This window comes from Engystomops pustulosus, chromosome 1 (assembly GCF_040894005.1).
Source record: "Engystomops pustulosus chromosome 1, aEngPut4.maternal, whole genome shotgun sequence".
Taxonomy (NCBI): domain Eukaryota; kingdom Metazoa; phylum Chordata; class Amphibia; order Anura; family Leptodactylidae; genus Engystomops; species Engystomops pustulosus.
The window spans coordinates 232,804,146-232,829,771 of record NC_092411.1 but is presented as its reverse complement, the minus strand read 5'-3'; the positions used below and the strand labels follow the sequence as shown (position 1 = coordinate 232,829,771).

The window sequence follows — 25,626 nt, the reverse complement described above, 5'->3', positions numbered from 1 at the left end:
GATAAAAAGTTTAAATTTTTGGCAAGTTTTTGGGTTTTTTTTTTACCACGTTCACCGAGGGGGTCCAATTATGATTATGATTTATTGTACAGATTGTTACGGACGCAGCGATACCAAATAAGTGGGGTTTTTTTTGTGATTTAGTGTTTTTTATACTTTATTACTTGTGTACAGGGAAATGTGGTGTTTGGGGGGACTTTCACTTTCTTTTATTATTTATTTTTATTTAAAAAAACCTTTATTTATTTTTACTTTTTTTACAGGTAATTACATCTAAGCTTGAACAAGTGATCTTCTGATCACTTGTTCAAGCTTTTTTACAGGTTACACAGTGTAATACAGATGTATTGCACTGTGTAATGTAAGACACTGAGCATGCTGCGCATGCCCAGTGTCTTAGAGCCGGGTCCTGCTAGAAGGCAGGGACCCGGCACCGGGATGAAGATCTCGCAGCCCCGGGCACCGGCAGTCCCGGGGCTGCGATCGGAGCAGCGGACCCCCCGGTAAGCGCCGCGGGGGGGTCCGATTCCCTTTTGTTAAACTTTGAATGCCTCTAACACGCCCCGGGCAGCGCGTGCGCGGCGTGTTAGGGGTTAACACCCGCGATCGGAGAAATCTCCGATCGCGGGTGTTAGGGGCAGGTGTCGGCTATGATATATAGCTGACACCCGCAGCTTCTGGCCCCGGCTCCGTTTAGGAGCCGGGGCCAGAAGCTTGACGTAATAATACTGCATTTTGCGGGAACGCACCTCCCGCCATGCAGTACTATTACGTCAAATGTCGGGAAGGGGTTAATATAAATAAAGAAAACATTTTTTTTGGAGAAATTATCCGGTCCTGCCATGTGCCTGCCGTCCTTGACTTTCCTAAACCTAAAATAACAGAATGTTCTTCTTTCCTCTGGTTCAGTGCAACACCTTCTGTCATCACCAGTCTCTGTAGACAGAGTGTATAGCAATGACCCCATGTCAACAGCACGTCTCTTCTGAAGCCCTATGCGAGCCGCAACCAAACACCAATAAGGCCAGTTATGACCTGCTGAAGAACATGAGGTCATTGCTGCAGCCACCAGAAGGTGCTGCACTGGACCTGAACAGACAAGAGAGACAAGTAGGAGCCTTTTGTGTTTGTGAAAATAATCATAACCCCATACATCCTCTTTAACATACTTGGAAATATTCCCACTGAATAATTGAGCATATGTTTACTTGTGTTTATTGACCTTTCTTCCATTTTTCATATTTGGAACATTGTGGGATAATTGTACAGAATGCCTTATCAGTAATTCCTCCTAAACTGTAATTTTACCATGTTTCCTATATGTCATAGTGTGAAATTTTAAGAACATGAAAAATAAATATATAACAATTTTTATAGGAACTTAAAGGGGTTGGCCACTTTTCGAAAATAATTAATATTGTTTGTGTAATGAAAAGCTTATACAATTTTCCAATACTTTTTGTATCAATTCCTCACAGTTTTCTAGATCTCTGATTGCTGTCATTCTGTAGGGTGCTTCTATGTTTACTGCCAGTGGACAATAATCTGTCCATGGTCATGTGACGTCACGTGGGGGCATGGCTCATTATATCCCTTGTCATGTGATGTCACACCGGTCCATGGTTCATTATAACATACACTTCTGATTTTTTTCTGTGATAGTATTCAGCCACCATCACATGAACATGGAACTAGTTTTCAATGACAATGAATGTTGAATGTCGGCAAGCATAGATCAAGAAAACAATTTATGAATTAATACAGAAAAATACATTTCTGAGATATTTCCATTTCATGCAGTTCCCTTTTTATTATTAGTATTTGGAGGTAGACAAATATCTCTATGCCCCCGATTTCTCTTGAAATGAACCTCTTCTAATATCTCTTTTCTCTGTTTATTCCTGCTCCTTGCTCTATGCCCCCCATACATCAATGTTGCCCCTACATATCTCTTTATGTCCCCTTCTACACAGCTTCATTTCTGCCCCCTCCTCCCTTATCTCTCTATGTGCTCATATCAATTTACTTGCACTTTCTTATATCTCTATACCCACCATCTCTCTACATTGCCCATCTATCAAAGGGAAAAGAAGTAGCTGTCAGATGCTGGAGAGATGAGTTTTGTTGTTAGCGCGTCCCCATTCAGCTGTAAGCTCCTCCCTATTTCACCTATATGCCCCACCCCATTCAGCCATAATCTCTATCCTGGGGTGGTGTGAACATCAACCCTCCCCTAAATTTAAAGAGTGGTTGTGGTAGAATAGCATCCTCTGGTAGCTGGAACTAAGAGTCCCGCTTCCAGATTTTGTTTACCGGTAATTTTTTATTTAATTTAATATATCTTAATACTTATGTTAAATATGGTTATAACATCTGTACACAGGAATGTAATGTGTATAATATTTGAGATGCATCCATTTCTGTACTGTAAGTAATACATTATGGCACTTTTTTCAGCTTGTCCGGGAAGCAGTCATTTGGCTTGGTGTTCATCACAAACAGAAAAAAGCCCTAGAAATCTTTGCAAGGGAAATTGCACCTGCAGGCACTGGAATGGGTAAGTTTATGTGTACTAATCCTGTTACCTGATTTATGATATTGAATGATGAAAAAGGATATGCATGGGTAATAGGAAGATACAGGTTTCTATGCTTTGCCATCTAATAAAGTGTGGCAGATGTAGAAGTCGCTGTTTTTTCTTGCCATTTTAAAGCAGAATTTAATTGTTTCAGGGCAGTGGAGTTTGAGTTGGTGACATGATAATATGGACTGACTCAAACTCTACAAACATATAATAAATTATAAAGATTATGACATTTCCTTTAAATGTTTATTCTATTTTTGATCTAAGTATTGAGGCCACGGTTGAGCAACATTTACTGGTCTCATACTGCTGAACTTTAGGGGTCCGCCCAGTAACCAGTACCCTAGATGCACCGACAACCAAAGTACAGCACAAAATGCTACCCCAGAAATTATAAATGTAACAGTACAGCATTAAATACCACCCCAGAAACTAAATACAGACGGTCCCCTACTTAAGAACACCCGACTTACAGACAACCCCTGGTTAGAAACGGACCTCTGGATGTTGTCAATTTACTGTACTTTTACCTTAGGCCACAATAAACAGCTATAACAGTTATCACAGGTGTCTGTAATGAAGCTTTATTGTTAATCCAGGTTCTTAGGATAACCCAACATTTTTAAAATCCAATTGTCACAGAGACCAAAAAAATTCTGGCTGGGATTACAATGATAAAATATACAGTTTCGACTTTCATACAATTTCAACTTAATAACAAACCTACAGACCCTATCTTGTACGTAACCCGGGAATGCCTATACTGTATTTAGAGCAGACAAATAATACTGGAGACCCCATAGCACTTCTCATTAGACTATAACTGTCAACGGGGTGCGGACCTCAAATCCTGGCTTGACAGGCCACATGTTCTAGACTTTTAGTTTAGATGAATGTGGCTGCACTTTATGTACATGCTCAGTAGTGAAGCTTCTCTGCTACAGATCAGAGGAAGATATCTGCACTTAATTCAGCACTGATAGAGTAACCAGAAAAACAGGACTGTGGAGTCAGAGTGGCGGAGTGAGAGTAGGTGACCATTTTGGTGGAGTCAAAGTTAGGCAAATTGAGGAGTCGAAAGTTTGGCAGGAATTAAAAACAACAAATTCCATATAAATTTAGATTGTCCATTTTTTATGATATCATCAGAAAATGCCCACACGCAGAATTCTTGTGCTGGATGACACAGTGAGAACAAGTTTGTGAAAAGCCATGTATGTTCAGAGCACACAATGTTATACCAACAACTATATTAGGAAGTTCAAGTACTCAAAATGTATTTTAGTCATAATCCCTAAATCCCACGGTTTACTTATTTGGCTGGTTGTATTTCTTTTGTATCCCTTATTTTCTCAACTTTGCAAAATTATCTTTCTCTGTAAGTGAAGTTATCTCTTTATGTAATTAGCAACTATATTTTGGAACATGACCTTTAAAATATTCTTGAACTGGGCTGTGAAGATACTGAGATGGCTGTGTTTTTGTATCTAAAGATATATTTACACAAGAGAGTTCAGTCAATGGTCAAATGCTCAATTTCAGTTAATTTAGCAGAGAAATACAAGTGAGCTCACTAGGCCGCTGATTTCCAGTTGTCTGAGGCTAAGCTTAAATGGCAAGCTTGCAAGATTTCAGTAATTGTCTCTGTAGTCTCCAGTGTTCACTAGGATATAAAACGGGGGACCTTGTAATTTATTTTAAACACACGCCCATAAATGCAGCCCATTGGCACTAAAAACTGCATTACCCCATTGCCATTTGCAGGAGTGTGACTGTCCATCATAATTTAGGATACTTTTAGACATGTAGATCTGGCCAAGTCCACACCACTGTTCATGGCATCCCTTTTCAGTTGTTTATAATAGTTTTTTCGTTTTGTGTTTTTCAATAAAAAATACATGAAAAAAACATTGTTTATAAAGGCAAAAATAATGCTTTTTTGCCACTATGAATGACTAACGCTTAGCAAGTGGGAAATTTGCTTACATTCAAGTCAATGGGGATAGATGGTAAATGGAAGGTCTTCATTTACCATCAGTTACCGTTATTCTATTCTGTAACAGAATACAACAACGGGCATTACTAGCAGTGGTGTGAACTAGGCAATAAGAAGATAAATTGCAGAAAGAGCAAAAAGCATCAACATTTACCAGTTTTATAGCTGTACATAGTCCATACAAAATGAAATGCACACCGGCCACTAGCTCGGCAATATTCCTAAATTCTTCAAAAAAGTAGCGGCGGCACTTTTGATAATTAAATCCAAACATTTTTATTTCAAAAATAATAAAATCACATACATATCATTCATGGCAGGTGATATCAGAGACGTTTTATATGTTTAGCGATTAGGAACACAATGGAGCACATTTACTTACCCGGTCCAGTCGCGATCCCGCAGCACGTTGCCCAAAGAGGATTCGGGTCTGCCGGGATTCACTAAGGTCGTCCGCTCGATATCCTGCATGTGTCGCTGCTGCGCCGAGGTCCGCCAGAGTTCACTTGCTTCTTTCTGGTGCATGTGAGTGCTTGATCTTGCGACACAAATCGTTTTTGAAATTCCGCGGTTTTTCCGAATCCATTGGGTTGTCCGTGGCCACGCCCCCCGATTTCTGTCGCATGAAAGCCGGCACCGATGCGTCGCTATCCGATCGCCTGTGCCAAAATCCCGGGGCAATTCGGCGCAAAACAGAAATATTCGGGAAACCCTTGAAAGTGCAGTGTTTGGACCCTTAGTAAATGAGCCCCAACGTTCAAAAAGCATAAGCTTTCACCTGCATCGCATGATTTGTATGCATTGAACGAGAGGTGCCTGAGGAATATTGGAATATCATATATTTGCTTGTGTAAATGGCAAACTAATCTGATGGACAAATGCCTCATTTGCCAGAATACTGGTCTGTCATACAGAAAAAGCTATCTACCAAATAAAGTGGGGAAGATTTATCATATGCCAGCATTAGGTGCAGCTGTACCTGGCATAGAATTGCTCTATAGCCCGCACCCTTTCAGGCTGGTGTTCCGGCACAGGATCTCTGCAGCTGGGCAGGGCCCCCTAAACACAGCATTGAATATCAAAAACCATCACTATGAAGTACAATTTGTTACATAGAAAACACGGCCTTTGTACATGGAAAAATAAAAAAGTTATACTTTTTTTAAGGTGGAAACACAAAAACAAAAAGTTGTTAAGGGGCTTAAATATATCTTAATACCATTATGGTAACTGCACCTTTCCATTGATTTCATCATGCCCCATATGTGAAAACTGCTAAAAATATAGGGCGCAAGGGACAAATTCTGCTTTGCTTTAGATTTAAGAAGATCATACCATATGGAACAATGGAATCTGGTTTTATCCTACAAATAAATAGTCAATTGAGATTAATGTCTTCGCTTCTAAGATCAATCTGATTGGTCTGAGATCTGCGACTTAACTCGTATATGGCTCTGAACATGTACATCACTAAGCATAACAGAATGTTGTCTAGGCAGGGACAAGACACAATCTTATTTAATTAGAAAACATTAATTTAATTAGAAATAAAACATTTTAATAAAAAATTAAAAAAATAATCAATATTTTCCCCAAAATGTTACTGTTTTGTGTGCTTTCATTGTTGTATTGCCCTTTACTAGTATTTCCTGCAAAGAAAAGGCCAAAGGTCTTGAAGAGTAATATGTTTTTTTGTTTTTTTGTATGGAGATTGGTTAATTGCCTTACTTTTACAATTTCTGTTCCATAATTATCTGTAAGCTCTACCAATATATAGAGTCAGTGTATGTGCTGGTGACCTGTAATTCACATTGGACTGACCTCCATTTGACTCCACAATGGCAGCTGCTCAATGTAGTTTGAGATTTCAAAGAGCTTCTTTATTTATAAATATTATGACTGATAACAAGTACATAGCAAGTTGAAGACACTTTGCAAAAGAAGTCATAAGTTTAACGGTTTGACCTACTCTCTGTTTGACCCCACTCATACAGATAATAGCTGACAATGTCAAGACCTTTCCTAGCAAAAAAGGGCAATGGCTTGGTGACAGTCTATTTCCCTATACATGTCATCAAAATAACACTGTTGACTGCAAGAGATATGGATCCATTCTAACATGAGACCCTCACTTTCCCACAGTTTGGTATTCACATTATAATATAAGATATAGTGAAATATGTAAAGAAAATGCTGCATTAAAAAGTAATGTTTTGCTAAACATGCAATGAAATTTGTAAAGAAGAACTAATTTTTGTACAGAATTTTAAAAAAATGTTGTTGCCCATTTTTGCTTTTCCTTTCTGAAGACATTTTGCTTGATATGTTCACAATCTTGAAGGGAGTACACCACCTCCGCCAACAGTTATAATCTACTGGTATCATGTTGCAGGGGAATATACTGTGATTTACATCATATTTTTAATTATTTATCTCCATTATGCCATTACCAAGATATTCCCAATTTAATCTGAATGCTAATGAGGCAGGTGGCACACTGGACTGTTTCCTCAGCTACCTGGACAGTGCTGTAGTTTTATGAATCACCTCCCTCTACTTCAAATTCATTTCTTTGTGGTCATAGCAATTTCAACCGCTTGACATTGAAAAGAACAGAGGGGGCAACTCCAAGAGGACAAGTGAAGGGGCAGGGAGTCAGACGGCATGGGGGAAATATATATATACATAATGTGTGTGTGTCAATGCTGAAGACTTCACCTGATTTGGTGGACTACATCCACATCCACGGATATTTTTTTAAACAAAATGGATGACAAGGGTGTGTCGAGGAGTTTTTATTTTAATAAAATATATTTCCTAAAATTTTTTTTTTTTTTTTTTTCTAGGCAAAACTCGGCTTACACCCATTACCAGGACCGTGGCCTAGTGTAAACCAGTAGAAAAGGGTATCATTATCCCCCTTATCATTACCCTGGTACCCAATGCCAAAAACAGTGGGCACTCACATTTCAGTAATGTCAGGGTACTGCTGCAGCATTTGGCTGGTTATAGAAAATGAGGACTCTATACCCTTTAAAAAAAAATAATTAATTGAAAATAAGAAGATTAATTTTCCTAACCAGCCAGATACAATAAAGCAGCAGCACCCTGACATTACTGGGATGTGAGTTTTTGGGCCAACACAGCCCAACAATACCATCCTTGAGGCCACCCCAGTACCTAATCATCTATAGATGGTCAGTGTAATGATAAGGGGGTTAAGTTTTGAGTTAAAACACACACACACACTTATATTTTATTAAAATAAAAACTCCCCAACACACTCCTCAACATTTTATTAAAAAATAATCCAGGCCATGGATGTAGTCCACCGAATCAGTCTACAGCATTCACGGAAATGACAGACAAAAATAGCCGGGCGGGCATAGGGCTGCGTGCTGGACAGGAGAAGGGGTGACTCCTCCCCTCTCCATAGAGCAGGGGCGCACACACGGGAAAAGATAGAGCATGCTATACCGCTGCCAGGCCACCATTGCCATCTATGGCGAAATATGTGAATGTACCCATATACACATACATACACACACATACATACATACATACACTCACCGGCCACTTTATTAGGTACACCATGCTAGTAACGGGTTGGACCCTTTTGCCTTCAGAACTGCCTAAATTCTTCGTGGCATAGATTCAACAAGGTGCTGGAAGCATTCCTCAGAGATTTTGGTCCGTATTGACATGATGGCATCACACAGTTGCCACGGCTGCACATCCATGATGCGAATCTCCCGTTCCACCACATCCCAAAGATGCTCTATTGGATTGAGATCTGGTGACTGTGGAGGCCATTTGAGTACAGTGAACTCATTATCATGTTCAAGAAACCAGTCTGAGATGATTCCAGCTTTATGACATGGCGCATTATCCTGCTGAAAGTAGCCATCAGATGTTGGGTACATTGTGGTCATAAAGGGATGGACATGGTCAGCAACAATACTCAGGTAGGCTGTGGCGTTGCAACGATGCTCAATTGGTACCAAGGGGCCCAAAGAGTGCCAAGAAAATATTCCCCACACCATGACACCACCACCACCAGCCTGAACCATTGATACAAGGCAGGATGGATCCATGCTTTCATGTTGTTGACGCCAAATTCTGACCCTACCATCCGAATGTCGCAGCGGAAATCGAGACTCATCAGACCAGGCAACGTTTTTCCAATCTTCTTCTGTCCAATTTCGATGAGGTTGTGCAAATTGTAGCCTCAGTTTCCTGTTCTTAGCTGAAAGGAGTGGCACCCGGTGTAGTCTTCTGCTGCTGTAGCCCATGTGCCTCAAAGTTCGACGTACTGTGCATTTAGAGATGCTCTTCTGCCTACCTTGGTTGTAACGGGTGGCGATTTGAGTCACTGTTGCCTTTCTACCAGCTTGAAACAGTCTGCCCATTCTCCTCTGACCTCTGGCATCAACAAGGCATTTCCGCCCACAGAACTGCCACTCACTGGATGTTTTTTCTTTTTCGGACCATTCTCTGTAAACCCTAGAGATGGTTGTGCGTGAAAATCCCAGTAGATCAGCAGTTTCTGAAATACTCAGACCAGCCCTTCTGGCACCAACAACCATGCCACGTTCAAAGGCACTCAAATCACTTTTCTTCCCCATACTTATGCTCGGTCTGAACTGCAGGAGATTGTCTTGACCATGTCTACATGCCTAAATGCACTGAGTTGCTGCCATGTGATTGTCTGATTAGAAATTAAGTTTTAATGAGCAGTTGGACAGGTGTACCTAATAAAGTGGCCGGTGAGTGTACATACATGCAGTAAATAAATATATATATATACATATTTCTACCTGCACACATGTATATGTACATATACACAGACACATAAGGTAGCCATAAGACTGGAGGTGGGCGGACACGGAAGAGGTCAGTAAAGGAGGTGGTCGGAGGAGGAGGGTGGGCGAAAAGGCTGGGACATCATTACCGTCTGTAAGATGGAGGGTGTGGCTGTCATGCGGGCGTTCATGGAAGAGGTGGATGGAGGAGGTGGGTGGAAGAGGCATCACATTGCTGTCATTAGCACGGGGGCGTGACTGTGATGCGGCCGTTCATATCGGCGGCAGAGAACCCTGGGGGTGGGGTTTTGACATCAGAGGCTGTGACATCGGTGGTGGCTGTGTAACGGGAAGGGGGTCCTGAGGGTCCAGGCCCCCGAAGCTGGTGGCCGCTATGGTGGTAGTTACGCCACTGGTCAGTGGCTTATTTTTTGTGCAAAAATACTATGTTTTTTGCTGATGGTTTCTACTAGTGGCCACATTTATTCTGATGTGCCCAATATGATACTCTCTGATGTTGAACTTGTAATTCTCCAACACACACGACCTGGCGGGTCTCTGATCCAAAACAGGATTATTACCCCCACCCACTATGTGCTGCTAGTGTATTACACATATTGATATAACAGTCGCTCTCTCGCAAACTGTGCTTTGGCCCCCTGCGCGGGGTCATTGCCTGTATCTTAGCCTAACTGTTATACTCTTTTGGTAGAAGAAATTCAGCAAAATCTAATAAACTGTATTTAAACAAAAAGACTGATGATATTCAAAATACTTCACAATACTTAAGCTTAACTATTCTTTTCTTGTTTCATAGCCCCAGGTCTCACTGCTGTTGTTGGTGGACGGCCTCGCATGTGAGTTTTACTACATTTCTGTACACTAAGGTATTGTTTGTTTGGACCACATTTCATGTTTCATTGCTGATTGTGATCTTACAAAAAAGTAAAACCCTGGAGTTGATAGTATGGAGAACACCAGAAAAACTACGTTTAAAGGGGGTGTCTACTTGTACAACACTATCTCTTAGTTTGTAGGACTCATAGAATCAAAGTGAGTGAAGCATTTCTGCTGCTGCACCATAACATAATGCTTGGATTAATCTTATTTTGACTAGAAATACCATTCAGTAAAATACCTTGATACAAGGAAGCAATTTTCAAGTTTCATTATTCTACCATTTAATACACAGTGTCCTGGAGTTGTGGGTTACTAATATGCCTTCATTTGCCATCATAGATCTCCCGTCCTGAAGCCGTTTTTCTTCCTTTACCCCAGGAAAAATGTGACTGTAAGTGAATATGACTATTTACAATCTTATGTTTATTGAATTAAAATGTATTTTGTAAATACTGGAAGCAGCTAGTTACTTATAGTAAAAATCTAGAAAAAGTTCACACTTCCGTTTTGCAGGTTCCTTTACATGTTCCGATATTAATAGCTGAAAAAATAGCACCGCAACTGGCAACTTTTGCCGACAGAATTGGTTTACGTTCACCTGAAAGGAAATCTACCAGTTCAAAAAAGTAAACACCTACACATATTCAATTACACTACTCTTCATCCCAATCCCGCTTGTCTTCACTAATATTTACACGCTGGGATCACCTGAGAAAAACGAACTATAAAAAGCAGCATGCCTCCTGCGTGACATCACCTACCTCTCCAACATGGGAGAAGGAGGCATCTATCACACAAGAAGTCGTGAATTCAGCTTGGGAGCATGGGAGAGGGAGGTTGAAGAGGTATGAATAATTATGAACCCGAAGCATCGGACATCTTGTCCTAGTTTTTCGTGCTGCTTTTTATAACTCTTTTTTTCAGGTGATCTTGGCGTGTCAAGATTAGCTAAGATAAGCACTGGTATGGGATGAAGAGCAGCGTAGGTGAGTTTGTGTAGGTGTTTTTTTTTTTTCCTTTTTTGAACTGGTAGATTTCCTTTAAATCTCATGCTGCTGTAATGAGTGTTACAGCAGAGACACAAACACAGGTCTGAACTAGGCCTAAAAACCAAAACATTTTTGTTACACTGCTGCTTGCTAATCAGAAGTTTTACATAATCTGTAGTAGAAAGTATCTGTTAGATGTTTTCTGTTTCTATCTATATACATACATCTTTCAGATTGACATTTTCATGGATGGAAAACATATAGAAGAGTTTGTGGATGATCACTCTTTCACTGTAGATGAGTACATTTCTGCCGTAGAGCCTATAACACCAGAAGTGCCTAAAGGTATTTGGCCATTTTCATCTTTGATTAGCTAATTGATAACATTTACAGTAAAACCTTTAACCACCTCCAGCTCTTGCATCCATTAATAGGCTCACTGATCTGTGCCCTGATCGCTGTTTGTCTTTAACTCCCTCCTTCCCCCATGGTTACTGGGTAATCACTGCAAATAGATTTGTTGCAAAGCCCGTAAGAAAATGTACAACTACATACAATCGTGTTTGAAATTTAATTCCAGCTTCTCATTACGTTGCACTTACTAAATTAGGCACTAGAAACTTCTAGAGCCCTAATAAGCTTCTATCAACTGAGTAAAAAATCAAAAATGGGGTTTTAAGAATGCAAGGAATTGGAGTCCTAGACCTTCTTCATAGATTGATGTCTTTCCTTAGGCTAGATTATAAATATCTGATTGACTGTGGTCCATCGCCAAGTCCTATGTTCTGTGTTGACTAGACAAAGTTTACACAGGTCATTAGATTCAGGTTAGCGGGACTAAGGTATTACCATACACAGCCAATAATAAAAAATACAATAGCCTCTTAATACTAAAGCACTACAGGCCTTGTTAAATAAGCGATAATTAAAATATGGCCTGTTCCCGGGTTACGTATACAGGTTCTGTAGGTGGTGCTGTCTGAGGCAAGAGGCTCAGCTCACCTCATTGATGGTGTACCCTGGCTTTCATAGGATGACAAGGATTAACAATAAAGCTTCTTTTCTAACACCATTGATAACTCTGCTGACCATTTCAGCCTGGGACTAAAGTTCAGAAAATTACCAGCATCTAGAGAGCTTTATCAGAGTTCATAGTGGGCAGAGATGTCCATTTGTAACTAAGAGTTGTTTGTAGGTTGGGTGTCCTTAAAGGGGTATTTTCACAAAGACAAGTTTCTAATATATACTTCGGATAGCACATTCTCTAATTGTACATAATTTCAGTTTCCCCTAGACACAACCCTGTAACTTCTGACTTTGGGTCAGGCCGCTTTCTTGGATGTGTATGTGACTCTCCATGCTGTGTGCCTGTAGACACGCCACCTGCACGGAGCTTAGGGCACATTCACATGGCCGTCTGCGCCCGCAAATTTGCGGCCGCATGTACGTCCCCATAGACGGCAATAGCGGTGAGGCGCAGATCCGGCCCGCACACCGCAAAAAGATAGAGCCTGCTCTATCTTTCGGCGTGTGTGTGCGGCCGTGCGCCGCTATTCTCTATGGAGGGAGGAGGGGCCACCTCCTCCTCCTATCCAGCACACGGCGGTATGCTCGCACGGCGGGCATACCGCTGTGTGAATGTACCCTTACACTGATCATTTCCTGTCAGCACATCCTGAGCAGAGAGAGAGAGGCTGAAAACTACCAGTGGATAAGTGCTCCGGGGGAAGGGGAATACAGGCACGTATCTGTGAGATGCAGCAGAGCTAAAAGTGTAACTGTGTAAAAGTCTGTCAGCCAGTGTCTGTCATGCCTCTGTGTATTCTCATGCATCTCTCATCTGTCTCATCTTTCTCTCTATGTGTCAGTGTGATAGTACAATGTCAGAAACCAGATAAAAGTGTATATACACCTGTACCTTGATACTCTAACCACATTGTCATCCCACAGAACTAGATGGATAATAATGTGTCTGCTTAGAGAGGCCATGCCCACACCCTGGGATTTTGCGCTGAGCAACCTAGGGCAGTGGTGACGAACCTATGGTACGGGTGCCAGAGGTGGCACTCAGGTCTTCAGCACTATTTTAAAGCAAAACATCCTTGGCTGCCTGGGACTGCAGGAGGAGTTAGAAGATGTGGACAGAGCTAGATTATAATTTGAGCTCCTTCCATGGGCCCTGCAATTCTTCCGAAACAGGGGAACCTGGAGGGTAACTACAATAATAATTTTTCCTCTTTCTACAGTATTGATGTCCAATGCGATTTAAAGCTTTGACAAAGCAGGAAGCAAGTTATTGTTAAAATTGCCATGTTGGCACTTTAAAATAAATAAGTGAGTTTTTGTTGTATTTTGGGCACTCGCTCTCTTAAAGGTTCGTCATCACTGGCCTAGGGAGTGATCGGAGCTAAAACAGCAAAATGATCTTTATGGTTTTAACATCATTAGGGGATTGAAATGTGAGAATTTTCTTTTGTGGGAAACCCCCTTTACTCAGGGGAATGCGTGTAATCTGTTAGTGGTCTTTACAGAAAAAGTTGCCAAAATGATGCCCCCCCTTTTTCAGTTCACTGCAGCTATTCAGAACTAAATACTCAGAATACTGATATTACTATAATCTTTCTGCAGACTTGCCAAGTGGTCCATATACATATCGTTTGGAGGAACTGGCTTACACTAGAAGTGGAGACAAAGGAAACATTGCAAATATAGGTAACAGTACTTTTTTATTATTATTTAATATAATATATCAGCACTGAATTTACATCCGAATGTTGTAAATTATTTTTAATTTTCTTTATATTTAAAGTATTCTGTATACCGTATTTTGCGGCTTATAAGCCGCACCGGACTATAAGGCGCATTAGTCCGATGCGCCTTATATATGTAATAATTACATATATAAGGCGCATCGGACTATAAGGCGCGGGGTCCGGGGGCGTGGCGGAGGTCCGGGGGCGTGGCGGAGACCCGACGGGACGCGACGGGGAACGCGGGGAAGGTGAGGGGGAGGAGGGCAGCGGACCATACTTACATAGGTCCCCGCTACCGGAGACAGCAGATCTCCAGCGGGAACTGCAGACCACACGGCAGAAGTTGTTCATGCCGCGTGGTCTGCAGTTCCCGCTGGAGATCTCCGGTCTCCGGTAGCGGGGACCTATGTAAGTATGGTCCGTTGCCCTGTGCCCTGTGCCATAGATAGGGCGCACCGGACTATAAGGCGCACTTTGGATTTCCACGGAAATCCAAGGCTTTTAAGTGCGCCTTATAGTCCGGAAAATACGGTAATAGATTTGGTGTGAGAAAATATAAAACACCAACAATCTGCCACTATTGGACCGTTGAAATACCACACTATTATTTGATATCATTTTACATTTCATATTTACAAAGTCCTTATGGCATATCTTGTATGTAGCTTCAGACTCACTCAATAAAGATGGACTCTTGTGTAGTTTATTTGTAGAGTTATTGCTGTCTTCTTATACTGTAGGTGTTGTTGCTCGTCACCCGTTATATTACCCCTATCTAAAAAGAGCGCTTTCATCGCAAGTTGTGGAAGAATACTTCCAGCATTTACTTCAGAAAGATCAGCCTGATGAGCAGCTTGTGTCCAGGTATGTACATCTACAGGGCATCGTTTTGGCACTGATTTCTTTATATATGTGTTGTATCTGTACACCTCTGTAATGTGTTAACAGTGGACACAATCTACAATCCACACATGATGTGACCGAGCAGCTCCTCTGGTGCATGTGGAAAACTGATCCTGTTTTGTTTTGCATTTATAGCAGCATATTTTAATGTGTTCATTGTGACTTATCACAAGACATGACTATGTGTTCTCAAACTCATATATTGCGGCTCATTTACTTACCCGGCTCCTGGAGTTCACGAAAGTGAATTGTCCAACGATAATGCACTGTGCCGCGTTTCACTAGGATCGTGCGCCCGATATCCTGCATGTGTCACTTCCCCGCTCAGGTTCAACAGAATTCACCTCCTCCTTCCTGGTGTATGTAAGTGCATTGTCTTGTGACACAATTTGAAAGTTAAATCCAGCCCTAAGTCAGAATCGGTTGCATCGTCCAACGGCCCATCCCCCAATTTGTGTCGCATGCAAGCCAGCGCAGCTGCGCCAAAAACCAATAGTGTGCGACACAATCCCAGCGCAGACACCCTTTAACTTCCTACCCAAGCCGTGCAATCCCCAAAAACGGCAAACAGTACATCGCAAGTGAGATTCGCAACCCTTAGTAAATGATCGTATTGACCCAATGAATAAAGTAGACATGTCATTTAGGGCGCACAGTGAAAGGCGTAAAATCCAAGCCCACAAGAAATGCTGCAAATGTGTTTTTTCATCATTTTCACTGCATTCAGAATTTTTTTCCCGCTTCCCAGTACACGGCATAGAATATGAAATACCATCACTATGAAGTGCAATTTGTTACGCATAAAACAAGCCATCATACAACTCTCTACATGGAAAAATAAAAAAGTTATAGATTTTTGAATGTAGGGTGTGAAAAATAAAGACGCAAAAATGAAAAGGGGCATGGTCCTTAAGGGGTTAAAGGGAATGGTTAGATGGAGACGCTAAGACACAGGGATAGTTCCTGGTTGATATGTTGTCATTGGACAGTGATGGCGAACATTTTGAAGACAGAGTGCCCAAGCTACAACCAAAACCCACATATATGTCGCAAAGTGCCAACATGACAATTTAAGCAGTAACTTATTGATTCCTGCTGTATCACAGGTTTTAATCGTATTGGCGTCATGAGTTCACCAAAACAACAGAAAGATGAAAGATTGTAGCTTTTCTCCAGGGTCCCCTGAAGAGGAAGAATTAGGGGACCCAGAGCAGGAGCTCCAATGACAATCCATCTCTATCCACACCTTCTCCTTCCTCCTGTAGTTCTGGCAGCCAAGGATGTTGTTTTAACCCCTTAATGACCGCCCTATGGGGAATCTACGTCGGTCATTAAGGGCACTTCTTCTGATGCGACGCCTTTCTACGGCAGCGCGTCAGAAGATTTTGGGACATCGGTTCAGTATAGTGCCGGTGTCGGGCTGTGATATCACAGCCCAGACCCGGCACTGACACCCGGGATCGGAAAAACTCCGATCCCGGGTGTTTAACCCCCCGTAAGTGTTTAACCCCTGTGCTTACTGGGGGATCCGATACCTCCTGCCGTAGCCCCGGATTCCCGAGGCTGCCGGCTTCTGTCCCCGCCGGGTTCCGCCTCCTGCCAGTATCCGGCTGTATGTAACTGAGCATGCTCAGCATGCTCAGTTACTTGCACTATACACTGTAAAACAAGTGTATTGCAGTGTAAAGGCTTGAACAAGCGATCGGATGTTCACTTGTTCAAGCCAAAAGGTGGAAAATGTATAAAAGTAAAAATATAAATATATATAATTTTTATAATATTTTATAATAATTAAATAAATAATTGAAATAAAAGTCCCATAATCTCACCAGTTACACATAAGATGCAAATAAAGTATATAAAACACAAAAAACGTACATATTTGTTATCACCGCATCCATATTAATCTGTACAATAAATCAGAATTGAACCCGCTCGGTGAACGACGTAAAAAAAAAAAAAACACGAAAGACTTCCCGTAGTATACAATTTTTCATCAAACACCATCACAAAAATGTTCTAAAAAGTGATAAAAAAAAGTTACATTCCCTAATATGATACGACTGAAAAGATCAACTCAAAAAATAAGCCCTCAACTAGATCTGACAACAGAAAAATACAGAAGTTAAGAAAAAAAGGGCTAAAAATCCAAAATAAAAATTGATGATTTTGTTTGTGTCCCCCTTGAAATAGTTAATAAAATCTCATGAATAAGCTTTAGACCCCCAAAATGAATTATCTATACATTGTATCTCATCCCGGAATTAATAAGCCCTCAAATGTTCGCATTACCAAAAAAATGATAATTTATAGCCTGGACAATGTGACAATACAAATCTGCTGTGAATAGCGCTGCTTCCATCCTATGCCCGGCCGTGCGCCCATACAGCAGTTTACCACCACATATGGGGTATCAGTAAACTCGGGAGAAAGTGGGCATCAAACATTGCAGAGTGTTTCATCATTTAATTTATTATGAAACCATCAGTTTTGGCCTAAATGAATTTCTTTTCCAAAAAAATGTAAAAGTTTCTAAATCGCAGGTCCATATTGTTTTAATGAATACCAATTATCCAGGCAATTTAGTAAAAAGACAAGGACTGCTACCATATACCATATTGTTTTAATCCATGTGAAACACTTAAAGGGTTAATATACTCAATAGAAGTTGTTTTACCTCTGTTGAGGGGAGAAGTTTCTGTAGTGGGGTAATTTATTGGGTTTTACTATTATTTGGGCCTTTCAAAGTCACTTGGAAGCTGAGTTGTCCCTCAAAATGTGAGTTTTGGAGATTTTTATCAAAATGAGAAAAATGGCACCTAAAGTTCTGCTCCTCATCCAATAAAAAAGGGGGGAAGCATAAAATATCGTCTCAACATAAAGAAGACACTCTGTAAAAGTTAATTATCAAGCTTTTTGGGTAGTTTTACTTCCTGTCTGGAAAGCAGAACATTTCAGACTTGGAAAATGAAGAATTTTTACAAACTTTTGCCAAATTTTCACTTTTTTTCAGACCGAAACGCAAAACTTATCACTTAAATTTTACAACTAACATGAAGTACTATGTGTCACGAGAAAACATTCTCAAAATCCCCTGGATATGTTAAATTGTTCCGAAGTTATAACCAATTATCGTGACACAAGGCAGATTTTAAAAATCGAGTCTGGTCATTGAGCTGAAAACTAGTTTGATAAGGGGTTAAAATAGCGCTGAGCATGGCATGTTCTGGTCTAGATCGCCGCTCAAATAGCCTAGTGCAAAATCTGCTGGAGGATAGTGACGATAAATGAATGGGTAATAGGACTTATAAAGGCATATATGGTTTGTGAACCACTGTTACTGCTACATTTTATGGAAATTCATCTTTTGTAATGTTTTCTACATTTTCAACTCTTTAATTGTAAATACTATAGCACAAAACTGAAGCTAGATTTATAGTGCTAAGCTTATTTTTACTTATATTTATTTGGAAGTTCTGCGCAGAGCACCAAAAAACCCTACTTTCACTCTTATGAAGTAGAGTAGGCAATATGTAGGCATTGAGGCCTTAAGGGGGAGTTAAGGGGGGTTCCCTCATGTGCCAGACTTATTCCCTTTTTTGCAGGAAGATATATCCCAGCATTCACAAAAATAGAAGTCCTTCAGTCACTTGTGTAAATAAAGTGGTAATGGACACTGATGGCCACCACTTCATTCACGTCTTTGTGGTTGATGCAGAAAATCTGTAGTTAGGGAAGTACCTTTGAATTATCCTCTTCTCAAACTTCTCCTAACTGCAGTCATGTAAAGAGGACAATGGGGGTTTGAGACACCAGTTTTAATGTTTATAGAAGACCAAGTTATTAAAAATATATCATCTATCCTGTAGATGAAACCGGTAGAATATCCACAAGACTGCCTGGGGTTGGGTGCCTAGTGAGGAGTGCAGCTTAACCATCATTATACTAGGCAGAGGATAGTTCAAGAAGGATGGCTATGCAGCCGTGACCTATAGTTTACATACTTTTTACATTTTGCAGTAGATCATTGGCTACTTGGCAAGAACCGGTTCTTTTGAATGGGTTACATGGATTTAGTTGTATGAACAATTACCAGACTACATAACTGTTTGTTTTATTACTTTTCTACAGGTATGAGTTGCCCGGAATATATGGATTAAATTTCGTTTTGAAGAATGCATTAGGCGGTGGTGGCATCGCATCACTCAGGAGTGACCCACAGGTACAGTACCAGTGTTGAAACTATTAACTCCTTTGTGACTGAACATCTTCTTTAGATGGTGGACAGTTTAGGTCTTAACACTGCAGTTGCTGCTGCGTCTGCCTCTGCCTGGATCTCAGGGACAGGACTGTTGGAGACGCTAGATAGAAGGCAGAAGCAGCTTAAAACCTTCTTCTGCCTTGTTCTTTCTTAAAAAACATGACGATGAACATGCACTATGTAATAATTAGAGGCAGCCACAGTGCCCTATCTTTAAAGTCCCAGTGGTCATGTTAATGCTGTGTGTAAAGGGGCTAGGCAGACCTGCTGGGTCTTATTAGAATATATACAACCCCCACAGAGGGTTATTTTCCCTTGTAACTGTCTTATAGATGCTTATAGTTACAGTAGAAAACTTGAAGAAAACTAAAAAAAAAATTGTAAAAATGTATTTATTAATAAGCTAATTTGTAAGCAACAAAAATTACTATTCATTAAAAAGCCAAACAATAAAGTTATGGCCCTTAAAAATTGCTGATCCTAAACCTATTTTTTATTTTTAATTAGTCCTCAACAATATTTTTTTTTCTAGATTTTGGTTTAAAGGGAACCTGTCATCAGGAGAACCGTTTTCTGGCCCCCATAGAGAATAGTGTGTACATTGCCAAAGTGTTTTTATAAACTTCTTTTAATCTCTTTTGCGATAAAAGGCAAAGTTAGATGAAAGTTTACCTCTCTGCAGAGCAGTGTCCCATGGGAGTGTCCAGTGAGGAGTGGTTTCCTCCCTCATGATCTGGAAAACTGCTCTGTCATGTGTCTTTTTCAAATTTAAAAAACGTCCATAACCCTCCTATTTGAAATATATGTATGGGCAGGGGGAAACGTTTAGCTAACTTTTCTTTTAATCGGAAAAAGCCACTTTATAAAAACACTTTGACAATGTGCACACTAATCTCCATGTGGGAGACAGAAAAAAGGCTCCTGATGACAAGTTCCCTTTAAATCTTGTTTTAAACTTCTTCCCCCACAATCTCTAAAACTCCATGGCCTCTCCATAGGGCAGAGTTTCCAGCAGACACTTTCCACCTCAGGTACTCTGGATATTAGCTAGTGGCCATATATTGGATAATAGGAAGATAATTTTTTAATAATTCAGCTTATATGATTTCTCTCTTTTAGCTGACATACTCGCTTGTTTTGAACTCATTCTTTAAATTATAAATATAGGTAAGAGGTAGGGAAAAGGGACAATAACAGAGGACGGCGCCTCGGGTGATAACGTCATGTAATCGGCAGATGTATAGAGATGATCTAGGGTGCTCACCTTTAGTCTCTCTTGGAGTCAAGCAAATTGAATAGTTGGAGTAGGTTCACATCCAGGATTCGATGGTCTCCAGGTACAGACTGGTGTAGTCTCCAGAGATAGGTATATTGCTAGGGTAAGCAACTAAAGAGAGCAGCTCTCACAACTTCAAAAAACCGGACACCAATAAGGGCCGGTTGTACAATGCATATGGAAGAGTGGTAAAAAGACTGAAGTACACATGGAACGCTTATAGTGCCACTACCCAGAGAAGAAGAATTCTTCCAAGATACCAAAAGGAGTATTGTCAAAATAGTAATTTCTTTACCTTTTTTAAAATAAAGTTCCAAATTTCAACAAGTCCAAAATAACGCGTTTCGGGTCCACAACCCTTTTTCAAATAACGGACAGAGCAATTGCTCCTTTATTTGAAAAAGGGTCGTGGACCCGAAACGCGTTATTTTGGACTTGTTGAAATTTGGAAATTTATTTTAAAAAAGGTAAATAAATTACTATTTTGACAATACTACTTTTGGTATCTTGGAAGAATTCTTCTTCTCTGGGTAGTGGCACTATAAGCGCTCCACGTGTACTTCAGTCTTTTTCCCACTCTTCCATATGCTTTAAATTATAAAGACAGGAATAAAGAATCAAGGTCTCCCACTGACTATAACAAAAGTTGTTGGCGCTTTAGTCCAAGTGTCATCATATTTGCTCTAAAACATCGGTGGTCAAGACCTGTCGGAGGTCTATAGTAAATGAGTCTGAATACTCTAACCTATAAAGATGTAAAAGTATGTGATCAACAGTCATTTATGTGCAGTCATAACATTTCAAGGGATAAAAGAAAGTTTTCTATTTGAATATATGTAATTCATCATAAATACTTTTCTTGTATATTAATACTTGTTCTTTTCTTATTTTTTTCTTCAGGGAAAAGCATTTGGACAAATGTTACTTGACCTTGAGATAACAAACGTCCCTGATTTAAAATCATTGATCGACTAACCTAATAGAGTTAAATGTTCACTGGATTTCTAATATAGAGAATAGAAATTTCTCTGTTCGTAGAGAAACATAACAATGGATTAATAAACAAGAAGCCATTATGGTAAATGCTAGTTAGGCAAAGTATCTATACTTAATAAATGAGGCATGGAGAATATATAGGATATATTTTTATAGCATTTATGTAAAGAAATGTGTAAAAGGTGTCACGGACCTCACCGATTCCCTGCAGTTGCCATTCCAGTAGATCCCAAGTCCCTGAAAGACATCTACTTCCTGATCCTTCTTTACTTAGGCAGTAAGAGAGACCAGAAAGCGGAGCATAACAGGGGTCTGGTAAGTGCAGAGCAGGAACAGAGGGGGATATGTGAGGTGGAATGACCTTTTCATTTTCTATTTCAGCATTCAGAAACTGTTTAAAAAAACACAAAGGATATTGTCTATTGGTTAAATGCAAACCACATTTATATCGTTTTTGTTTTTTATTTATTTATAATCATTAAAGGAAAATTACCAGCAAAATCCATCATGATAAACCAGGGACACTTACCCATAGATCCAGGCACTGTGACTGTGGTAACCTTTTTTATATGTTTTATATATTTGTTATCCATGGCCTCCTTCCTTCTAAAATCGACTTTAAAAATTATGGTAAAGAGCCTAAGGGGCTACCTTAGCTCCTCCTGTGATCTGACTTTACAGGCTGTTACACTGTCTCAACCATCTCCTTCTTCAGCACTTGTGCAGTGAGCACTTCCTGCTCAATACAAAAATTCTACACCAACACTTCGCTGTTGAATAGATCTGGTGCAGCCTCTTTGCAGTACTAGAATATTTTATAATTGATAAACATTGATTATAGATGTATTTTTTGCCATTCCTTTACAGATCTTTCCAATGTATTGGTTTGATTTTTCTGTTCCTTCAGTTTTCCGTGGTTGAATGGAGTAGTCTGCTCTACTTTTCTCTCTGACCCACAGTGCATGAGGATCTGACCCCAATATAAAACTTTTTTAATGTGTGCTTATGGTTAACAAATAATATTGCAATACAGTATTCTCCAGGGACCCATTTAGAATTTGTCCATATATTATAAGAAATGGTACTGGTGTTATTAATGAGCAAAACTTATTTTACTGCTTGTTCTTTGCTCATGACTGCCATAGATGAATTTAGAAATATGCCCAATGTCTGGAAGGTGCAAGATGGCTATCCACATGTACAGAAAATAGAATAAAAAATATGCTTGTAATGGATGAATATGTATAAGCTTGTAGGTGTGTCCAGGTGTCACTTTGGAGAATATAGTATTTGGTTTGTGCAATGTTCATCTAGTGCAGTGTTAATTTGTGGAAAATCCTAACTCGTTTACATGAAGCATGTCCATGGATAGGAAAATGTACATATCAATGACTGCTTTCACTATGTGTAACATTACTAACTGTACAATAAAACTATAATTCTTCTAGGCTCACATCAAACACATGGTACATTTACATTGTATTTTCACTTCCAGCCTGACATTGGTAATGGAGAAGTCTTCTGCACACTGTTTTGAGCAGTTGCAGATCAAGCTATAAATGACTGAAATGTTCTGAATAACACATTGAGCAGAATAATGGATTTGAGAGACATTATTTGTTTTAAAATGCCTACTAAAATAATTAATAAATAAAATTTTTAAAAAATTAAAAAATACCTTGTACAGTATGTCAGTGTGAAATGTTATTACCCAGATTTTTATAAAATACTGGTCCAGACTTCCTGGTTTGAAGATGTTGCCATGCAAATTGACTTTCCACAATTCCCCCCCAGCAGCATGGAAGGACAGAACCTTAGATCTGTTTTATTTGAATGGTATTTGTACAGTCGGCAGAGGTCACACATTAGTTGTGAAATAGCACTTGATTGGGCAGAGCCCTGAGGTCTTATTATAGCCAGGATTGAAGGCAATTGTCAGACAAGTTACTATTTATCATATGAATCCAGATGTGGGTGACGGATTCATGAAATCAAATTTCAATCTATGCCAGTTCCGCAATGGTGCATGAAAAACCCCAATTATCAAGCCGTATATGATACTATTAAAAACATGGTGTTCAGAAGACATCTGAAGTAAGACATCGGGCATAAGATGTCTGTTTAAAGTGGATTAGAAAACAGTTTATTAATGGCTGGAGGCCGGGCCAGCACCAGGTTTCCGTAGGCCCCTCGGCTACAGAGCCTCAGTGAGCCCTTAGGAGTGCACTCAGTGAATTAATATAAAGAGGCTGCAGCCTCCATGAATTAATATCTAGATTAAATACACATAAAGCACCTTATTGAGGCCAGTAAATAAAATAATAAACGCTAACTTACCTCAAGAACATCTCTTCTGGGGCTCTTCTCTTCTGCCACAATCTTCAGTGCGGACGCATTCGCCGTGAAGTCATCACGCCAGGCAGGCCAGCATCTTAAGAGCACAGGGAGAAATTCACTGTCTCATTGGCAATGCCGCTACAATTACTTTTACCTACAATCCGCTTGGGGCGCCGCCCCCGTCACCTGAGACCTCTGTCAGACGCTATCTTTCAATTACATTGTCGACATAAAGGTGCCGTTGCGATATAATGGAGTTTTCTGAACATAGTGGGCCCTTCTGGTAGCTCTGGGGCTTTGGCACTTGCTTGGTTAAGCCGTGTGCTGGCGCCGGCCCTGGCTGGGGCTGTATGAAAAGAACAAACATCTTATACTTTCCTCTCCCAAGGCCCCCATTCTCCCGGGGCAATGGCCGTTACTGCAGAATATTCAGGCAAACAGAATCCGGTAGGAACGCCCATCACCACAGGAGAACGGGAGCATGGAGAGAGGTAGGTATGAGTTGTTTATTGTTTTAATACATCCCAGCCATATATAAATGGGGGGTTGTGGTGAGATATTTTGCTTGTCAGGATCTTCAAACAAGACATTTTTAGCCTTATTTCTTCTTTGGATCTTTCTCGCAAGAAGCAGGACCTATTTAAAGTTTTCTTTGACATATGTTTACTGACATGAAATTGGAAAAATACCTCATACCTGGTAAAAGATGCTCTGAATGATTCCCTCCACCTGAACATGTACCGCGCAGGTACAGAGTAAATGTCCATACAGTATGTATTAAGCATTTGTTTACAGCCTGTGTTCTGGGTTGGGATGATGTGGTAAGCTTGGCGTTTTAAATGATGCAAATATTTAGCTTTTGTACCCAAGATTAGCATGTTCTACTTCTAAGTATACTGGATCAAAATACTCAGCCTTTTTACTACAGCTTCTTGGTATTTTTTAAATTCTAATTAACACTTAATGTTTTGTATTCAGAATAAATTTTACTTTTCATTATGCTACACGTTGTCTTTCATTTAATAAATAATCATGTTAACCTTGTCCTTGATTCAATTAACCCCTTACCATGTCCAGAGCTCAATGCCTTGAATTTGAACTCAGTACCCTTCTTCTCCTCTGTGGGCTTACAGGGAGACTGTCACCTGCTTTTACCCCACTAAACTACCAGTACCCTCAAGTTGATAGTGAACAGTTTACCCAGTGTACCAGAAGATCCTCCGTTGGGCCCAGGCTCTAACCTAATACTGGAACCCAGAGACACAGAGGAAGATATCTTAATTTGGAGACTAGTAGGGTCAATTTCCTATGGGATGAAGGGTGGCCCACAGAAAAATTTTATCTGGTGGGTCTGAGGAACCCCAGTCCCAGTCTGTGAGCATATAGCATTTACTGTATATAGAGTAAAAGCCGAGACCCCTAATTTTACCACCAACACTGGGAAAACCTATTGACTCGAGTTTAAGCCGAGGGTGGGAAATGCATTGGTCACAGCCTCCCCAGTATATAGCCAGCCCCCAGTAGTATACAGCCAGCCCCAGTAGTATACATCCAGCCAGCCCCCGTGTAGTATACAGCCTTCCCCCAGTAGTATACAGTCAGCCAGCCCCTTAGTAGTATATAGCCATCCAACCCCATGTAGTATACAGCCAGCCCCCAGTAGTATACAGTCAGCTGGCCCCATGTAGTATACAGCCAGCTGGCCTCATGTAGTATACAGCCAGCTGGCCCCATGTAGTATACAGCCAGCTGGCCCCATGTAGTATACAGCCAGCCCCCATGTTGTATACAGTCTGCCCCCAGTAGTATACAGTCAGCCAGCCCCCATG

The 25,626-nt window shown here is 40.4% G+C and overlaps 1 protein-coding gene across 1 annotated transcript in view; it reads left to right on the top strand.

Annotated features, from left to right (window-relative positions):
- The window catches only part of LOC140075277 (uncharacterized), a 66,341-nt gene extending 44,124 nt beyond the window's left edge, over window positions 1–22,217 (top strand). Inside the window, exons 14-21 of the mRNA XM_072120921.1 lie at window positions 2,458–2,557; window positions 10,200–10,239; window positions 10,622–10,673; window positions 11,505–11,616; window positions 13,900–13,983; window positions 14,765–14,888; window positions 19,059–19,149; window positions 21,365–22,217. Of these exons, the coding sequence (XP_071977022.1) occupies window positions 2,458–2,557; window positions 10,200–10,239; window positions 10,622–10,673; window positions 11,505–11,616; window positions 13,900–13,983; window positions 14,765–14,888; window positions 19,059–19,149; window positions 21,365–21,439 (678 nt within the window). The 3' untranslated portion in view covers window positions 21,440–22,217. The remainder of the gene's footprint in view (window positions 1–2,457; window positions 2,558–10,199; window positions 10,240–10,621; window positions 10,674–11,504; window positions 11,617–13,899; window positions 13,984–14,764; window positions 14,889–19,058; window positions 19,150–21,364) is intronic.
- Window positions 22,218–25,626: the final 3,409 nt, after the last annotated feature.